The sequence below is a fragment of the Pantherophis guttatus genome, chromosome 2, assembly GCF_059756535.1.
Source record: "Pantherophis guttatus breed Tessera chromosome 2, ASM5975653v1, whole genome shotgun sequence".
Classification (NCBI taxonomy): domain Eukaryota; kingdom Metazoa; phylum Chordata; class Lepidosauria; order Squamata; family Colubridae; genus Pantherophis; species Pantherophis guttatus.
This window is the reverse complement of record NC_142064.1, coordinates 34,216,585-34,234,419: the sequence shown is the minus strand read 5'-3', so window position 1 is coordinate 34,234,419 and position 17,835 is coordinate 34,216,585. Positions and strand designations below refer to the sequence as shown.

General features: G+C 37.8%; 1 protein-coding gene across 3 annotated transcripts in view; it reads left to right on the top strand.

The window, feature by feature from the left end:
• SCAMP1 (secretory carrier membrane protein 1) overlaps nt 1-17,835 on the top strand; it is a 51,125-nt gene that overhangs the window by 27,374 nt on the left and 5,916 nt on the right. For all 3 annotated transcript variants that reach the window (XM_087885761.1, XM_034441067.3, XM_034441068.3), the window contains 7 exons: nt 135-212; nt 582-680; nt 780-891; nt 2,125-2,253; nt 9,373-9,532; nt 11,509-11,610; nt 13,360-13,477. In XM_087885761.1, coding sequence (XP_087741887.1) covers nt 636-680; nt 780-891; nt 2,125-2,253; nt 9,373-9,532; nt 11,509-11,610; nt 13,360-13,477 — 666 coding nt within the window. In that variant the 5' untranslated portion in view covers nt 135-212; nt 582-635. The remainder of the gene's footprint in view (nt 1-134; nt 213-581; nt 681-779; nt 892-2,124; nt 2,254-9,372; nt 9,533-11,508; nt 11,611-13,359; nt 13,478-17,835) is intronic.

Genomic DNA, 17,835 nt, shown 5'->3' with positions numbered 1-17,835 from the left:
AATCTAGTTTAAATAGCTATCACAAACCTCAAACTATGCTTTTAGTGCTTACTTGGGTTCATATCTGGGGACCAGTGCTAGTTTATACATATTTTCTATAATTTTTCTCTCTTTTTTCCCCCCTCTGTTGGTAGGATCCTTCCGTTACACAAGTGACTAGAAATGTTCCACCAGGATTAGATGAGTACAACCCTTTCTCAGACTCCAGAACGGTAAGCATTTTTATCTTTCTTTTAGATGGCATTTTTAATTTGCAAAATTTGTATGTGCTACTATGACTTCATTATATTTTCAGAGACCAAACCCTATTTGTATTTTAATAAATAATGTTTGAAGCAGGCTATTTTAAAAACAAAGTGTAATCTTATAGTCTGATGGGATATAATACAACTACCTTGTAAAGTTTAGCAGATTAGACATCACTAGTATTTCCATACATAGTTTATGAAATGCATAAAATATCCAGCAAATTATAGTAATGCTTCACATATATCTTGCGGTCCTGTATAATGTAAGATATCTTCATTGGTCTCTGAGGAGTGTCTCAAAAATAATTTTGATTTTTTTTTTTAATTTACTAGCCACCACCAGGAAATGTCAAAATTCCTAATGTGCCCAGTACACAACCTGCTATAATGAAACCAACTGAGGAACCACCCGCTTATACTCAAATTGCAAAGGTATATTTGGAATTATTTATAACAGAATCTCAGTAATGAAAGTTAACGGTTTTATTCAGACCATTTTTACTGCTTATTTCTGCATTTATTTTTCCGTAGGAGCATGCCTTGGCCCAGGCTGAACTGCTTAAGCGACAGGAAGAATTAGAGCGAAAAGCAGCTGAACTAGATCGCAGGGAAAGAGAGATGCAGAGTCTCAATCAGCAGGGAGGTATGTTGATGTCTCTTAAGACAGTGTGCTGAGGTGATCCTCAAAGCTGATATTGCAATGGAAAAAAATAATTTAGTGCTAGCAGTTTATTGGCTGAAATTTGTCAATCTTTTTACAGTAGGTGGCAGCACCTAGCCAGTCTTGACTGATCATGGAAAAACTAGAATATACTAATAATAATTAAGTAGAGACCCATGGGGAAATTTTCGGACTGTAGGCCAGGCTTAAAAAGCAAAACTGCCCTAAATCGCTTTCACTCTAGTTGCCAAGAAAACAGTGTGGACCTGGAAGTGAACTGAATTTGTGGAAGACTTCATTGGTGTTCTCCTAGAAGTGCAAGTGACAGAGGACACTTTCAGACACCTGATGCTGGATTACTCATAAGGAGATTGTTTTCTACCAGTTTTGAACTACTGTTCTTCACATCAGTCATTTCCCTGGGTGTAGAAATAATTGTCAAGAGAGACAAAAGAACTTCCTGATTTAAATAATTGGGGAAAAGCCATTGTTACAACATTTTCAGCATTTAGATACTTCAGTTTTATTTTACTTAAAGAACTTACTGTAATGATTCGGTCTAGGCATTAGAATTTTGTGTAATTTAAGAAGTGAATTATTTTAATTTTTTAATTACATTGTTTTCACAATTAAGCATATATGATAGTCTTTTTTTCCACCATCACTTTCTGGGAGAACCTATAAGAGATAAATACAAAGGCATAGCAAGCCCACTGCTAGTAACATTTTTCTCATACCCCCATTCATATACAACACTAATTGTGACATAGGAGACCATTTTGGTGAGATTAACGGTGTGTAGAGCGAGTTAGCTTGTCTTTTGAGTTCCAACGCAGTAATTAGACTGAAGAAAGCTTCCATTGGCAGTAATGGCTTTTCTAAAATGAAATTGCCGTGTAGAGTTGAAGCTACAGACTGGAGATTCCCCCTACTTTATCTGAAGTCTCTTTTAATGAATGCAGTTTCAAGTGAAAATAAATAATGCCTCACTTCTGTTAATTCAGGGTACGATGTTCATAGGATTTCAAAACTTTTTTCAGCTAGTTACCATTATTTATTGGAAATTAATCGTATGTGTGTTTGTATGTGCACGTTGTTGGAATGCAATCTGCTTAATCAGGAGACTTTTCATAAACTTTTCTTCAGAAATTATAAAATGAAACATGTAAAGTGACCCTTAATGTGTATCAAAGCATTTGCTTTTTGCTGTTGCAGGAAGAAAGAACAATTGGCCTCCATTGCCAGGAAATTTCCCAGTGGGCCCTTGTTTTTACCAGGATTTTTCAGTAGACATCCCTGTAGAGTTCCAGAAAACAGTAAAGATTATGTACTATTTGTGGATGTGTAAGTAATACCTATGGAACATATTTTAGAATTTTGAATTATATTTAGGTAATATTTCAATGACAATATTTTCATAAGCAAAATTAATTTATTGAAAATTAAGCTTGTGTAATTCAATCAGTATTTTGCTACCTGTCTAGCATAACCTTTTATGAATATCCACATAGGACCAGAAGACCTTGGAAGGGCCTGGAACTAGTTGTACTTCATAGTTTCAAGGAATAGATATATTGCAAAATCAAATTTGGGTCGGTCACCGGGACCAGAGATTTACTCTTCTGAGATTTCAGACTCATGCTGGAGCCCATCTTCAGGGAACTTCTCTCTACTGGAATACGTGCTTTGGGTTGTTCTGTGAGTTGTGTTTATATGGTGCCTTCCTATTGGATGATTGGTATGTTGATGGCTGGTGATTGGCTGTCGTTTCCTTGAGCTATCAAGCCCTCGGCTCCTAAATATTTGATAAGTGGTAAATCAGCACTCCTGTTAACTGACAACAGGCCCATTTCCCAGGCTTTAATCATTTCCCTGGCTATCTTTGTATCTGCATGGCCAGTGATCTTAGTAGCTGCAAAATTAAATGTATGTCCTTGTTCATTGCAGTGTGAGGCTACCAATGAGTTTGGTCTCCTCTCTGACTGCTCAGTTGCAATCTGGTGGTTAGAATCTTCCCTGTTTGTCTTACATAGTCAGAAGATGAATCTCCAGCATGAGCTCGGAAGAGTAAATCTCTGGTCCTGGTGACCGACCCAAATTCGATTTTGCATCATTATTCTAGGACATGTATATTTGCCTTCATTCATAACAGATATATTGTACAGGGATACTTCATCTGCAAGCAAAGAGCCCTATTATTTGCAAAGGCCCATGAAGGATAGTACCTCAGATATACAGGTATTAGAGATTAAATGCATTTATTTTACTCCTGGGAACTTTCTGTTTAGTTATTTATTTATTATATTTGCTGCCTACGTCACCATGGGGCTACTCTAAGTGACTTACAACAATAAAAAGGAAAAAAATGAAGAATGTAAACAGAATTAAAATAATAGAACAATAAAACAAACTGTGAAAAAGAACACAATGAGAATATATCAGTATGATACTTTTGCTTGAGTTTAAAAAGGAAAGTAATTTTTATTTATTCTTTATGATTCCTGAGAAATATTTCTAGAAACATCAGGGATGATTGTTTTCATTTTCTTTAGGATGACAGTCCTTCCTTAAATAGGAATCCTATTTAAAGTAATGTAAAGTCTCCTTTCTATTTAACTAGTAATTTAGGAATAAATTCAATTAAAACGGCCTTTAATTAAGTAGGAAACAGTTTCCCTAAAATATCTTCTTAATTTATTCCTATAGAAATTCTGTTTTCCATGATAACAAGTTTTGCATAACAGCAGGTAAATAAAAAGCAATGTTGCCTTTCTTCCGTTTTCTTTTATTCCCATATTTCTTGTATTATCATAAAAATATCAATTTGTTCCTCTTTTCTTCCTGGAATAGTTCATATGAATTATTATTGAATACCCATAGACTAGCAGATATTTGACTCAGTTGGCACAAAAATATGGCCCTGATATAGCAGACTTTTTCCAGCTTTGTAAGCATGCTAGGAAACAATAAAAAGATGGATAACTGGTAATGTATTCCCAGATACCTCCTACTTATGGCATTTTTCACATGAGGCAACAAGGCTATCAACAGTCATTAGCTAGATTTAAGATGCTCATGAAAAAGTTTAAGTATAGTTTATCAATAAAATACATTTGCATTTTCGTTGTACTTAATACTCACTTTGCTCACTTATATTAATAACTATTAATGAACATTACTATATACTTATTTTTGTTACTTAATTTATATTCTCCAATTTCCATATGGCAAAGCATCTTCTGATATTACTGTGTTTTAAAATATACAAATGGGTTTGTGGCAGTTGAAGCTTGGTTAACTGTGATTTAATAGAGTTCATGGAATTAGGCTATATTATGACATGCTATACGCATGGGCCCTTGACAGTAAATTAAATGGACTAAAATCTAAAGAAAGATTTACTTACGTTTTTGGCACTATAAGAGCTGCAGTGGTGCAGTGGTTATAATGCAGTACTGCAGGCTACATCTGCCAGCTGCCTGCAATTTGGTAGTTCGAATCTCACCAGGCTCAAGGTTGAACCAGCCTTCATCCTTCCAAGGTGGGTAAAATGAGGACCCAGATTTTTGGGGGTAATATGCTGACTCTAAACCGCTTAGAGAGGGCTGTAAAACATTGTAAAGTCTAAATGCTATTGCTATAACATGAGTGAGGGATATTGATTTTAAGCCCTTTGCAAGGTGACATTTTCAGACATAAACACACTGTCAGGGTTCCAAGTAACACCCCCAACCAAGTAAGACTCAGAGGCAGGCAATTCTTCAAAGATCCATTTTATTAGAGATATCATATTGGCATCTGTGTTGTGACCTCGGCTTCCTGAGTCGTGTGAGTCAACACACAAGTAGTCCCAAAAACCTCTTCTATTGCAACAACTGTGAATTACGTTCATTCACAGCTGAGTCCCAATTAGTTGCAAAAGGTCCTTCGGGAGAAGTCTTTCGGGATAATCACCAACCTTTATCTCCCTTGACACGCTGCCAAAGACCTACTTGGCAAAGCCACACGGAGTCCAGAATCAAACAGAGATGCCAACTGGGAACAGAATTAACAACGTTGCTTTCCTGCAAAGGGCCCACGTGCCTTTGCTCCTCTTTTAAGCCTTATGGGGTGGGGAATCATCTCCAGGTCTTACTCCTGAGTTGTCCCTTTTGTTTTAATTGTTCTTGCCTTCTGGCAACTCTGCACATGCGCGCACTAGCAACAGGCTCCTCCTGTTCCTCTGCTTCTGATGTCTGACTCTGGAGGCTCCGGAGTCCTTGCATAACTCCCAGATGGCCCTGGCACCATCTCTGCCTTCGACGCAAAGCTCTCGTCTGAGCCTTCCCCAGATTCCAGAACTGGCCCATGTTCCTCTCCAGCCTCTTCATTGTCCGACTCCTCTGCCAGCTCTGCAGGCTGCTGGCAGACCACAACCATTTGGGAAAACCCGCATTTGAAAGCTCCTGGGTTTTACCCACCCAAAGGAAAGTAAAAGTCCCTTCCTCTGCACCCACAAGTTCATCACATGGTCCAATCAATCGACTGTCCTAACTGGAGATGTCTCCCAGTCACGCCTCTCCAGGTGCAGGCTGAACGTCCTTGACTCTCAGAGAAAAGAATGTTGTTATGGCTAAATAACTACCAACTCCATGCAACTCCCCTCCCACTTTCCCACAGCACTAGGTGTGGCAGCCCTGAAGATCCAAAGAAAAAGATGGCCTCCAGGGCTGACAGGCTGCCCCTCCCTCAACCGATGATTGTGTCCTGCAATGAGAGGAATGTAGGAGGTTAATACAGTCAGTCCCTAACCATCTCCCTTAGCAGAAGTGGCAGGAGGGGGGGCTGCACTGGCTTGTTCTCAGTGGCGGGCTGGGGGGGCACTTCATTGACACTCTTACGGTTTCTTGCGCACGCATGCACACCAGCCAGCTGGTCTTTGCGCACGCCAAAAACTGGAAGACAAGGCTGCTCTTTCGGTTACCCCCACGCGCGCTCCTGTTTCGGCATTCAGTTCCAAAAAAGTTTGCCGACACTGATATAGGCCAAGGTTGTAGAACATGTAGCCTGCCAGTTGTTAAATTACAAGTCTTAGCAGTTTCAGCCATCAATAAAGGATGATGAAAATATAGTTCACCAACATTGTAAGCATATACTGTAGAATGTTTCCCATCATTAATGTAGCATACTGCCACCATTGTAAGTAATAACAGATACACAAACTGTTACTACAGTAAATTGTAGTAACCTGTGGGACAAGAGCAGGCTGAGCTGAAAAATGGGGTTAAATGTACCATCAGTTTAGAATCATTACATTGCCACAGGAGACCCAAGTCCAGCCCCTGTGAATTCCATTGACCTTTTTTTAATTCCAATTTAGGTAGCAATAATAAACTCTTCTGTTTTGAACTCAATGAATGCTCCTGATTATTTGCATCTGACTATTTCAAGATTTTCCTTCTACAAATTTGAAATGTTCCGTGCCGTATATGCAATATATATGTCAAAGCCTAACCAGAATCCTGTAACAATTTTGTGCTTAATGTAGAATTCTACCATCAAGATTTCTAAATTCATACATGAAAACTTTCGTATAAAGTATATGTACAAATGATCACAATTTTTTTATGTAACTTAACTTTTTTTAACTAATAAGAACTTGCAAATGACTTAAGCAGTATATAATTTGATATAAGTAATTGTAGGGTATTGTGCTATTCCTGTATGTATTTACTGGCCCAGCTTTCAGATAATTAAATAGTATCTACAAAAATCTGTACATCCTGTAATTATTGTAGAAACATCAGCTGCTAAAGCAAGTATCGCTGCTTGCTTCTGTAACCGGGAAAGTTGGCAATATATAGGGTTAATGTTTATTTTAGAAGTAAAAACTTTACTCTTTATCATATTTTCACAAACACATAAATTGTTATAATCCAGGACTGATATTGAAAAGATCAAGTTTTATTTCAGTCTTTTTTTTTTCTTCAAAACTATATAATTGGAACGATTATAAGTATAAAATTTGGCAGTTATGAATAAATGCAGATTGGTCAGGATGTTAATCATTTATAGTGGTTAAGATAATTACAGATAGTCCTCATCTTACGACCCCAATTGAACCCAAAATTTCCATTGCTGAACAACACAGTTGTTAAGTAAGTTTTGCCATATTTTATGACTTTTCCTGCCACCGTTGTTAAGCGAATCTAGCTTCCCCGTTGACTTTACTTACCAGAAAATGGCAAAAGCTGATCACATGACCTTAGGACTGCAACTGTCATAAATATGAGCCAATTGTCAAGTATCTGAATTTCTATCACATGACCACATTTATGACTGCAACCGTCATAAATATGAGCCAATTGTCAAGTATCTGAATTTCGATCACATGACCACAGGGATGCTGTAGTGGTCGTAAATGTGAAAAATGGTCAAAGGTCACTTCATTTTTTGTGCTGTTGCAACTTCTAATGGTCACTAAGCGAATGGTTGCAAGTCAAGGACTACCTGTACTGAAAAATATTCTCACCATCAATATTTCTAATTGGTATTATTTACATATGCAGAGATTCTAAGCAGGCACCCTTTCTAAAAATGCTGTATGCTAGAGCTCTTCCCCCTGAAAAACATAATTGAGTGATATGGACGAATAAAAAGAGGCTATTGTTAAGGGAATTGCCATTAAAACTCTGCTACCCTAAAACAGAAAGTTGAGTGGGAATAGCATCCATTGTTCTTTAAAATAATTTCTGAGGCTGATAGAAGCTGAGTATGTTACTGTAGTACTTTCCTTTGATATAGGAAGTAATTGGCCATGTTTTTCATCTGGCAACACACACAGTAGTGGCCAAAATTGTGGAAATCTTTTGGGAAAACTGTATTTTCTAAAATTAGTTATAACAGCACTTTTTTTTTGAGTAGTACCATAAAATTATATATCAATGAAAAGATAATTTAATCAAGAATGTAATGCAATAACTTTTATGAAGGATTTGCTATTAGAATAGCAGTTATAAAGAAGAAAAGTGAAACGAGATATACAAAAATTATCACCATGGAAAAAACGAGATATACAAAAATTATCACCATGTCAGTTAATACTTGGGTAATCTTTAGCATGGATTATGGCCTTACAACGTTTTCCCATGGAGTGAACCAAGTCTTTTAGTTCTGCAGCTGTTATAATGTAAAACCAAGATTAAATGATTGCTTCTATTAATTGGGTTTTATTGCTAGGTTGCCTCTGACTAACAAGTTTCTTTAGTCGGCTTCATAGATTTTCAATTGGGTTAAGGTCCCAGGCCATTCCAGCAGTGAAATGTAATTATCTTGAAACTCCAAAAAAAAAGTAGTGTCATTAGCCATCAAACCTCAAAAATACACTTTTCCCAAAAGGTTTCCATAATTTTGGCCACTACTGTATATACTGTGAGCCATAATGCATATAGAATACTATAGGAGAGAATCCAGAATTGGATTTTTAGGGATAGCTCCTTTCTATGAGTTTCTAATTTAGTGAGCATTTCTGATACAGTGGAGATTGCTATCTCCTTCTGCAGCTGTAGCTGATCCCCTCCAAAAATTTGCTCCATAGCATAGGAGTAACAACACTAGGAACTATATGGGTAGAGGGGGGAAATTTCACATCCTTCCAGTGTTGCTAACAATGTTTTGAACAGAACACTACTCAAAGGACCTGACTGCTAGGTGAAGAAAGTTTACACCCAACCCAGAGTATGCTAGGTGTACTATATGCTGTTTGAGGTAGCATATCAGATATTTCTGCTCTGACTTATTCCCTTATGTAAGGGTTAAAAACCTGTGGCCTTCCAGATACATTTGAGTTACAATATAGCATAGTTTCATGAAGGACTACAGATTTCATTTTCTTTTGGAGAAGCAGGTTTTATCTCAGTATCTCTGATACAAGCTTCCATGTCGACATTATGGATTTTCAAATTCCTCCTTCTGTCCGGATTTCCTATAAAGCATGTGAAGCTTATCTGAAATCACAGGCTCCTCTAATACAGAGGTCTTCAAACTTAGCAGCTTTAGACTTGTGGACTTCAACTCCCAGAATTCTCCAGCCAGCTATGCTATGCTATGCTATGCTGGCTGGAGAATTCTGGGAGTTGAAGTCCACTAGTTTTAAAGCTGCCAAGTTTGAAGACCTCTGCTCTAATAGTCTCCCTTAAGGGATTAAGAGGTGGTATAATAGAATATTCCTCTTTCCTTTCCATGCAACCCTTTGTTGGTGATTCCTTGCTAATGCATATTATGCAATTAGATTTAATAGAGAGCAATTTCCTTTTGAATAGTTGTTGGAAGAATGCTTAACAATAACTTAACATAGAATAGTGAAAAAAATTCATGCAACTGATTACACAAAAGTCTGATTGATGAAGGTGGCTTATTCAGTTTGATATATTGCTCTGTTATTATAGAAATCTAGAAACTCAATTTTAACTTCTCTTCTCACAGTTCATGCAGTGACATTATTTCTTAATATTTTTGGATGTCTGGCCTGGTTTTGCCTTCAGCCCAGGCGAGGAGTTGACTTTGGACTGAGTATTCTCTGGTTCTTGCTTTTTACTCCATGTTCATTTGTCTGCTGGTACAGACCACTTTATGGAGCTTTCAGGTAAAGTATTATCTAATTTGTAATTTGTGATATTAAAAAGATATATAATTGATTTTTTCAGTTAATAAAAAAAACAGATGGTCCTTAAATTTTGACCACAATTGATCCCAAAATTTCTATTGTTTTGCTCCATTTTACAACCTTTCTTGCCACAGTTGTTATATGAATCACTGCAGTTAAATTAGTAACACAGTTGTTAAGTGAATCTGGCTTCCCACATTGTTTTTGCTTTTCAAAACACTGCAGAAGGTGATTCCATGACTCTGAGACCCTGCAACTGTCATAAAAATGAGTCAGTTGCCAAGTGTCCAAATTTTCATCACGTGACTATGGGGATGTTGCAGTGGTCATAAGTGTGAGAAAAGGTTATAAGTCACTTTTTCAGTGCCATTAAATAGTCATTAAATGAATGGTTGTAAGTCGAGGACTACCTGTACATGTAGCTGAATGTATAGCTACATTTAGATGGCTATAAAAATATAGCTATCTAAAGTATCATTTAACTCAGGCTTTACAATTTAGTATCAATAATCAAAGTTGAATTTTTGGTTTCTTTTGTAATATTTTGGATGTACAGTTAATCCTCAACTTACGACCATAATACCCGTGTTTCCCCAAAAATAAGACCGGGTCTTATATTTATTTTTACAACAAGAAACGCAAGAGGGCTTATTTTCTGGTTAGGTCTTATTTGGGGGGCAATGCGGTACTAAATGTGTCTGCCTGGCTGGTGATCTTAACGGGGACATATTTTTGGGTAGGTTTTATATTATGAGCATCCTGAAAAATCATGCTAGGGCTTATTTTCTGGTTGGTCTTACTTTTGGGAAAACATATCCATTGTAGTCATTATGACACGTGTAAAGCAAATCATCACATAACCTGCCTAATTTTATGACTCTTTTTGTAGTGGTCGTTACGTGAATCCATTGTTTACTATAGGATGTGTTTGCTGAAAACAGGAAGTAAATCCCGGTTTTTGGCAAAAACATAAATTGTGATCATATGACTGTGGGATACCGCAAATGGCTGTAAATGTGGAACGAACTGGCCAGGATCCAAAATGCCATCGGGGGTGGGTGGGTGGGTGGAGGTTCAGAACTTTGGGTTTGGACTCTGTCATAATTCCAAACAATTGCTAAGCAACTACTTGTAATTTGAGGAGTGTCTGTATTTGCTTAATCAGCAGTGTACTTGGAAGGGATCCCAAACTCCTTACAACAATGGTAGACTTGAAATAATACATGAAGTTGATACCATGCAGTTACCAGAGAGTGTCAGTTGGCACAGCAATTGGTCTGTCATGCTTCCTCACAGATCATTGTTGAGGAGAACAATTTATCTTTTGAAGTAACTCTGGGCTGCAGTATAATAATATAGTAGAGCATATAGGGAGAAGCTATTCAAGACATAAAAGGACCTATGCAGAACTACTGAGAATCTAAGCTGGTGTACCACTGAATTATATTTCTTCTAAAATCTTCTTTTTGTGCATTTCTATAAAATGAAGTAATATTCAACTTTCCTTGGAATGTTAGCTGGGCAAGAAAATGAATTGCTGACTTAAATTACAAGGTTTGTCTTTGATTCAGTAAGAAAATGAGAGATGGAAAAATTGCTAGTGGACATCTTAATGAATAAAATGTCAATATAGTGTGAAACATAGTTTCCTGTACTTCTTTTGCAATATTTGTTAAGCTTATTTCGTAGTTGCTTTGTTTGCTTTTAACTACTGTGTTTTGCATCTGATGTTTAACCTTCTGGTAGTGTTTATTGTAATTGGTCAGTTTGGTAAGAATGCTTCTGAAAGTTCCGATTTCCAGTGGTTTTATACAGTCATAAAACAGAATTTATATACAAAAGAAATGTTTGAAGTGTTTTCACTCACTTGTTCTGTTAACCTTATGATAGACTCGCTATTTTGTTTGTCAAGTATTATGAGAATATCTCATTTTTTTCCTTTCCTTCTCTTCCAGGAGCGATAGCTCCTTCAGGTTCTTTGTTTTCTTCTTTGTATACATTTGTCAATTTGCTGTGCATGTCCTTCAAGCTGTGGGATTCCAAGGTTGGGGGAACTGGTAAGTGTCCTGTTGTATTATTCTTTGGTAAATGTATGTAGCAATAGCACTTAGGCTTGTATACTGCTTCACAGTGTTTTACAGCCCTCTCTAAGCAGTTTATAAGAGTCAGCATATTGTCCCCAACAATCTGGGTCCTCATTTTACCAACCTTGGAAGGAAGGAGGAAAGACTGAGTCAGCCTTGAGCTGGTGAGATTTGAACTGCCAAAGTGCTGGCAGTCAGCAGAAGTCAGCCTGCAGTACTGCATTATAACTACTGTGCCACCACGTCTCATGTAGTGAGAGTGATAGCTTGCCATTTTTTGCAAAGGTATTATGACCCATTTCTTTTTAAATCTTTTACAAAGTTAAACATCAGGTGTTTGCAATAATAAGGTATTATTGGAGTCAGTAGGCAAGTGGTGTCAGGAATCCGGGCATGCCAAGAGATAGAATGGGTATCAGGCCAGGCCATTGGCTAGTTGCTGCTTACTTGCAAGGAGGATGTGTATTGAAGGAATAACACATGCCTGCTATCCTTGTCATGTGTGCTGATGGAGGCTTCTCATTTGCCCAGATTATTAGAAACGAGAAAACTGCACTGATGGGTAGGGGGTGAGGACATCCTTTAGTTTAATTTTGCATGGAGCCCAGTTCAGAATTAGGTAAACTGTTGTCTCATAGCAGTCAGAGAGCAGCCTTTACTGCTGGTTTAAATTGTACCTTCTTGTGCAGAAGTGGGGGACCGTTGACCAAATGTTGTTGAACCACAGTTTCCAACAATCCTAATTCCAGTATGCTGAATTGAGACTGATAGGAGCTGTGGTTCAACATTTTGAAGGTGACGTGTTCTTTTACCTTGCTGATTTCTGCCAGTCCTAATTCAAATTCATTCTGCCTGGATTGCAGTATTTGTTCTATTCTTTTTTTCTTTATATATATCTAATTCAGTCCATATATTGTAGGTTTGCTGCAGCAAACTGAATGCTGGACTAATATTAAAAGAATAGCTTTCTTAATCTATGCTCATATTTTTAAGTGAAAATGTTGTGGCCTATTATTGGATTAATAAAAAAGGAGAATATGTCTTTATAATTTTATTGTATATATGGCCAATCTAGGCTTCATTAACATCCTAGCATCTGGAAAAAAAACCCAGATCCACAAGGCCTCAAAATTCATTAAAAGTTAAAAAGACAAATTAATTGTTTTAGAATTTTAAACCACCCAGTCACTTGGTTGAGTTATGGTATGCTATACCACATGCTGTAAATAATTTAGCTTTGTTTCCTACCCATAAGTATATGGTTGCTTTTCAGTTTAAATAAAACTTCAAGAATTCTTCCTTATGGCATAAAATTTGATGTGATTAATGGTCCATATTTTCAAGTGGTATCTAAATCAGGAAAGGAAAGCTTAACTGAGTAGTTGGTGTCATTTAAATAGCAACTTTCACTATGCTTGCATGAGATATACTTTATTAAGTGTAATTAATATAGACAATTTACAAAATCCAATAAAATGGTAAAAGAATTCAGGACTGTTTACTGTCCTCCCATCCCTCAAAAAAACAAACAAACAAACAAACCTGAAGTATTTGTGTTCTCTTAGGAGTTGGTTTTTAAAATATGCTTTTAAGAACTTCCTCTGTAATCCATAGACGAAAAATGATATTTTCCTTTAAAACATAGTGATGGAGGAGAAAATAGCCATACTTCTTTAACGAGTATTATAGATACGTTTTTAGAGCTCTCTATATTTTCTTTAGTGGATGGATTTCATCTCTCACTGGACTTAACCAGAGCATTCCAGTAGGCATTATGATGATAGTCATAGCAGCACTTTTTACAGCTTCTGCTGTCATCTCACTAATTATGTTTAAAAAGGTAAGTGGTTTTTTTTTCATCCAGAAAAATTGAATTTTTAAAACATGTTTTAATCAATCCAACTGATTATAGTTGTAAAAATAAATAACTACACTCAGGTGGGTTGACTAAATTCTTTCTTGGTACTATTCATATTTGGTATACCATATTTAGAAATTAACTAAATAAAATAGATTTCTTTCATTGTTAAATTTAAAATATCAGTAATAGCAAATTAGGTTGATTTAGAGCTTGTTTTATTTTAAGATCTCTTGTGAAGAGAACCCATTATGAGCTAAAGGATTTTTTCAAAAGATTATACACAACAACAAAAAAATACTTTTGTTCTTTCCTGCAGTATTTCTTTAAAAATTCTGCATTTTAATATTTAGAAACCAGATGTGTTACATCCAGTTTTAAAAGTGTGAACTCTTGCCATAGGAGTTTTCCTATCCATCCCCTCTCTGTAGTCTTCATCATTCTGGTCAGGATTGTGGATTTGTTCATTTCCGCATGCTTTTATTTACTGTTTCAAAATATGATAAGTGGAAAAATATTAACTAATGTTTAATTGAAGAAATAACTGCAGTAATAACCTACATGTGAGAACAAATAGATATGGAAAGAAATAACAGAATAGGATTAAAATATCACATTTCATTCGGAGGAATAAAAACCCCTTGGCAAGACTCAAAAGTTGAACATTAAATCATAAACTTTCTGAAGAATCTTGAGACCACAAAAATGGACACCTCAATAAGGTAAGCAATATATATGTCCTGTTTCTAGTTTCAAATGGACATGCACATATACAGCTGCTATGGTAATTAGCAGTTTACTTAAAGTCAGGAAGATAACAGCAGACAACAAATGCAAATATGAACAGTCTCTGAAAATGGTTGCTTTTAAAAGCAGCATGCAAAAGACTAAATTCAGTCCAAGGTTTTAAAAGCTAAATCAGGGTTGTCAGCTAGTCCAGAGGCCAGAATTTCTCAAGCAGAGTCCAATTGAACCTTGTGCAAGAGCCACCAGAGATCAAATATTTGATTCCAATGAACCAATAATGGGTCAGGTCTATCTCTTAAATCAGGTTTTAGCCAGCTGTCTTTAATCAAAGTTTTTCTCTCTTGCTTGGCAAGGAGCCTCATAGAACAGCTCTGCCCTGCTCTGCATTCTATGGGGGGGCTAGGTGGTCCTAAAGTCATTGTCACTTGACTGCTCTATCTGGGGTGCTTGTGTTTGATTAACCTCAGATAATTCTTGGCTTTGTGACTCCTGAGGTTGAATTCTACAGGTTCTGCTGGAGCCTCTTCCTCAGCATCTGAGTCCGGGTTTTTAATAATATATGTTATATTTATTTTAATGCTTAGAGCTGGTAAACCAGCTTCTACCTTCTACTGCATAACTCCCAACGACCGGTAAGATCCCACAGTTGGTCTCCTCCGGGTCCCGTCAGCTAAACAATGCCGGCTGGCAGGCCCGCGGGGGAGGGCCTTCTCTGTGGCTGCCGCAGCTCTCTGGAACCAGTTACCTCCTGAGGTCCGGACCATCCCCACCCTATTGGCCTTCCAAAAAGCGGTGAAGACCTGGCTTTTCCAGCAGGCCTGGGGCCGTTGATCTCACTCTTGCGATCCGGCAAGATCCGGCCATGAATGGTGTGAATGAGTTTTAATGTTTTTAATTTTTAAATGTTTTTTATAATGATTTTAAATGCATTGTGAGTCGCCCTGAGTCTTCGGAGAGGGGCGGCATACAAATTGAATGAACAAACAAACAAACAAACAAACAAACAGAAATTGCCACCTGATATACCTCAAATATAAATTCAATAAATAAATAAATAGATTCTGTTTCCATTTTTTCAACTATATCATAACCAATGTCAATGAAATATTGTGTGGCCTTTTTATTTACCACTAGGTGTCATAGTTTATGTTTACAACTAGACTTATCTTCTGTCATAGGTAATATCATAGGGCAGAAAAAGAAAAGGAAAAAAAACCCTTAGTCCTGTGATTTGAAATATCAACAGTATTTTAAATAGCTAAAAAAATCTTCAAATAAGTTGGAACTAAAAAATTATTAGGGAATATTTTTCTCTTTGCCAAGTACTGACTTCAAGCATTAATCTGTTAACTTCAGCCAGCATGTTCAAGAAACTGTTGATAACTTAGATTTGTAAAGTTTTAAAAGGTTTCATTTCCTTTTTTGCTGTTGTTAGTTGCGAAGTCGTTTCCGACCCATCGCAACCCCATGGACAACGTTCCTCCAGGCCTTCCTGTCCTCTACCATCCTCTTTTTTTCCCTTTTCTTTTAGTTTATTATAATTAATTGTTGTTGGCCTAAAGCAGCTTTCATAATTCATGGAAAAATACTATTGTAATCTCATTGTATTGCTTTATGCTGCAATTCTAAACTATTGTATTTTCCAGAGTATAAGACGCACTTCCCTCACCCCCAAATGTTGGTGGAAATGTCTGTGCGTCTTATACACCGAATGTTGCCAAAGGCCCACCAGCCCCCACCCTTCGGCCGTTTTCTGCCTCCGCGTGTTGCATTTTCAGCCTCTGCACACTCCATTTTAAACCCATTCCAGGCTGCGGGGATCACCACAGCACATCGCTGCCTCCATGCGTTGTGTTTTTGGCCTCTGCACATCGCATTTTGGGCTTCCGCACGCCCCGTTTTAGACCCGTTCCAGGCTGTGGGAATCGCCACAGCACATTGCCGCCTCCGTGCATTGCATTTTCGTCCAGTTCCAGGCGGCATGGATCGGCGATGTGCTGTGGCAATCCTGGAACGGGTCTAAAACGGAGTGTGCGGAGGCCAAAGACGCGATGCGCAGAGGCCAAAAATGTGATGCGCGGAGGCCAAAAATGCGACGCACGGAGGCAGCAATGGGCAGTGGCAATCCCTGCAGCCTGGAACAACTGATAGGCTGTATTCTGGAAGGCTGGTGCAACTGCCAATCAGTTGCTCTTGCTGAATCAGGCTGCAATCACATGCTGAAGTTGACCAGGCTGTTTGCTGTTTGCTGCAAGGATGCTAGCCAAATGAATACCGATGGATGCTGGTAGGCAGAGGCAGAATTTTTTTTTCTTGTTTTCCTCCCTAAAAACTAATGTGCGTCTTATACTCCGGAGCATCTAATATTCCGAAAAATACGGTAATTTGCTTAGAAGCAAGCCTTATTAAGTTCAGTAAGACTTATTCTCCTATAAACATATTTAGGATTGTAATCTTAATTGTGACTACAGTATGTTATTGAATATTCTTTTACTATTCTTCAGCCCATAACTGAATACTCTTAAAGTTATAGGTAATTAGAAATATTTTTGTGCTCTTAAATTTGGCAAGAAGTCCATTCTTCCTCAAAGATACTAAAGGAATATTGTTCTAGTTTGGCTTTCCTAGCTTAGCCCTATGCATATTAAATTATTTGATTTGATTATTTCAAATCTTTCTTTCAAAAGATTTCAGTTAAATTGCTCTTTGTGCTTGGTGAATTTTTTTCATGGTTTCTCAGATCCATCTATTTGCTCAGCAGGCAGAACTTACTAGGCCTGTGATGGCTGACCTTTTTGTCGTAGTGTGCCAAAAGTGGGGGTCGTGCTGGGGGGTTATGCGCATGCATGCCCACACCCATAATTCAATGACCCCCGTGCCCTCCCACTTTTGATACATGACGGCAAAAAGGTTACCAGTAAGCCCGTTTTTTTGCCCTCCCCAGGTTCCAGAGGCTTTCTTGAAGCCTGGGGAGGGCGAAAATGGCCTTCCCCACCCCTCCAGAGGCCCTCCAAAGGCTGGAAATGGTGCGTTTCCCGACTTCCGATGGGCTCGGAAGGCCCAAAAATCAGCTGGCTGGCGCGTGCATGCACGCTGGAGCTGAGCCAGGGCAACGCTCGCGTGCCCACAGATATGGCTCCGGGTGCCACCTGTGGCACACGTGCCTTATGTTTGCCATCACAGTACTAGGCCCTTAACCATTTTCTTACTTGTAATCTTCATCCTCTTTAATTTATCATTATGATCTAAAAGAGCCATATAGAATGTTTATTTGAACCATAATAACTTCTATCCATGAAAATTGGTGTGCATAGAAATCTAATATACTCCTATTCACATATATATGCCAAGACATAGTTTTATTTATTTGGTTTTACTTAGGATGCATGGTGGCTCAGTGGCTTAAAAGATGCCGGAGAAACTCAGGTGGTTCGAGTCCTACCACTACATGACAGACTGAGCTCCCATCACTTGCCTCAGCTCCTGCCAGACTAGCAGTTCAAAAGCATGTAAATGCAAGTAGATAAATAGGTACCACTTTGGTGGGAGAGTAACAACACTCAGTGTTTTGCCACATGCTCTGAAAGCGTCTT